Genomic DNA, 2,537 nt, shown 5'->3' with positions numbered 1-2,537 from the left:
ATGTCGCCGAGCACCAGCGGCCGTCGAAGATTATCACCGTTAATCCTCCATGATGACCTGTTCACCCAGGTCTTATTATTGCTTCCTGTTAAATCTCTTATGCAACTAAAGTGCGTTTGCAAGTCTTGGAACACCCTCATCTCCGGTCCCACCTTCGTTGAATTACACCTTCAGCAATCACAACGACGAAAAAGGCAACTACTACTAACATATGTACTCTCATACGATGATAATCGTTGGTTCGTACCCTTATCCATATGTCGTTTACTGAGTAACACATCAATCACCCTTGACTGCCGTAGATTGATGTACACTGATTGTAGCGAAGTAGTTGGTTCCTGTAATGGATTGATATGTTTGCTTGGACGGTCCGCAAATAAGCATCGAGCCATCTGGTTCCGTGTTTGGAACCCAGCCACAGGGAATATATCTGAAAAATTAGGATCTTTAAACAAACCTCGCAAGCGTGGATCTAGCATGCTCAGATACACATTTGGTTATGACATTTCAACTGGAAGTTATAAGGTGGTGGGGTTCGATACTAGAGAGGTGAAAGTTTTCGGTTTGACTGATAATGTCTGGAGAAATCTTCCATGTGTTCCGGACAATGCGGGCATAGTTTGCTGGGACAACAATGTCAATAAAGGTGAGTATTTAAGTGGCACTATTAACTGGTTGGCTATTCAAAATTGGTTACAATGTGATAAATATTGTGAAAATATTTCTATTATGCGATTTGTGATTATTTCGCTTGATCTTGGTATGGAGACTTATAAAAAGATGATGCCCCCTCCGGATTGTGATCAAGTCCCATTTGTCATTGAGCCAATTATTGCAGTGTTGATGGACTGCCTTTGTTTTGCTCATCACTTAAGAACCCATTTTGTTATATGGAAGATGACGCAATTTGGAGTTGAAAAGTCTTGGAGTCGATTCCTCAAAATCAGCTATCAGGATCTTCAAATTGACATTAGGTTTAATGAAAAAATGATTTATCATCCATTATTATTATCGCCATTGTGTCTTTCCGAGAATGGTGATAAACTGATATTGGCCAATAATCATGAAGACCAAGCAATTATCTACAACATTCGAGATAATAGAGTGGAGCTAACTAGAATTATCAATTCCATTCAATGGTTTCTTTCCAAAAATTATGTTGAAAGTTTGGTTCCAATTTGCTGACAATTGTTCCTTTCTTATGATTTACTTGTTTGAATTTATTTGAATTGTTGCATTTTGTTTTGAAATCCTTGTCATTACTTAATAAAAGATTGCAAGTATTTTCCGATGTTTATTTAGGTTATTATACTGTTAAAGGATTATCTATTGGTTATTCTTATAAGTGTCCGATAATGTTTCAATTCCATGAGTTTGTTTATCTTTTATTAGTATATTATTATAATTATAACTGCAAGGTGATTTTTCCAAAAGCTAATTTAATCTCGATTAATAAACGAAAGGTTAAAGCGGGAAACTGAAACAAGTCAATAACACGAAACCATGAACCCCATGGCTTAATCCGCCTGAACAATGCACCAGGCCAACCACCTAATAAACATCTACTTCATCAAACACTTTACTTTGTTGCTTCAACAAAGTGTTTTCCTGCAAATCTTGTTATTTACTTCAAATAATTCTGAATGGATCATCTACATATTTTCATTCATTTTTTGCTATCTTTCAGTTATTTCTTGTCTTAGTATTTTCTGTTTGGACAGTCAAGCTATCTGCTCTATTCCTTCATTTTGTAGATTCAGTTCGCTGTGTTAACTTAGTTTTGGTGGCTAAATAACTTTCTAGAAGGAGCACTTGAACATTTCTTCTATTAAGAAATAGTAATGTTCATCGTCCAAATAAGATTTCTTGTCTTTTTAATCCATTCAATTCCTTTGTTCCTTGCAGCAATAAGATTACACCTTGTCTTGTCGTCCTATATTTTGTGAATTTAATTATCTGAATGATGATCATAGTTAGTGCTTATATGTTGGAAGAAACAATGCTACGTTAGGTTTCCAATAATGCTTTCTCTATTAGCTTTTCTGATTTCTTGGCTTGACCTGAATTTTTTTAGCTAATTAGATGAGCTGCTTAAGATAGTTGTGATTCATTAGAATTATGTTTGTTTTCATCCTTATGAAGTGAATGACCAATGATTGTGCTAAAATGTTTGTACAGTTCATGGTGTTTTGGGTACAAAAGAGGGTCTAAGTCCAAACAAAAAGAGAAATTACATCGAATCTAATAGAGGAGTAGGAACTCGACGAATATCAGAATTGAGAAACTGGACCAATTGAGTCGGACACAACTCAAACAGTCAAAGCATCACTAGCCTCAACCGATGTCTGCCAAAGCATAATTATATGCTTTGCTTAAGGGACACATAGCTAAGTCATGATATGCCAGTAAATAATGAAGCTCAACAATTTCAATGGACAGAGAGATGACAAAAAACAACTAAAGCTGCGAGTAAGAAGGTTAGTTTCATTTAATCAAACTACTTCTTCCTGTAAATGCATACAAAATGAACATAGCCA

At 35.6% G+C, this 2,537-nt stretch overlaps 1 protein-coding gene across 1 annotated transcript; it reads left to right on the top strand.

The window, feature by feature from the left end:
• On the top strand, positions 1-1,185 carry LOC120580675 (F-box/kelch-repeat protein At3g23880). Its single transcript, XM_039834717.1, has one exon. The coding sequence runs from the start codon at positions 1-3 to the stop codon at positions 1,183-1,185; it is 1,185 nt and encodes a 394-aa protein (XP_039690651.1).
• Positions 1,186-2,537: the final 1,352 nt, after the last annotated feature.

This window comes from Medicago truncatula, chromosome 5 (assembly GCF_003473485.1).
Source record: "Medicago truncatula cultivar Jemalong A17 chromosome 5, MtrunA17r5.0-ANR, whole genome shotgun sequence".
NCBI lineage: Eukaryota > Viridiplantae > Streptophyta > Magnoliopsida > Fabales > Fabaceae > Medicago > Medicago truncatula.
This window is presented reverse-complemented; position numbering and strand designations above follow the sequence as displayed.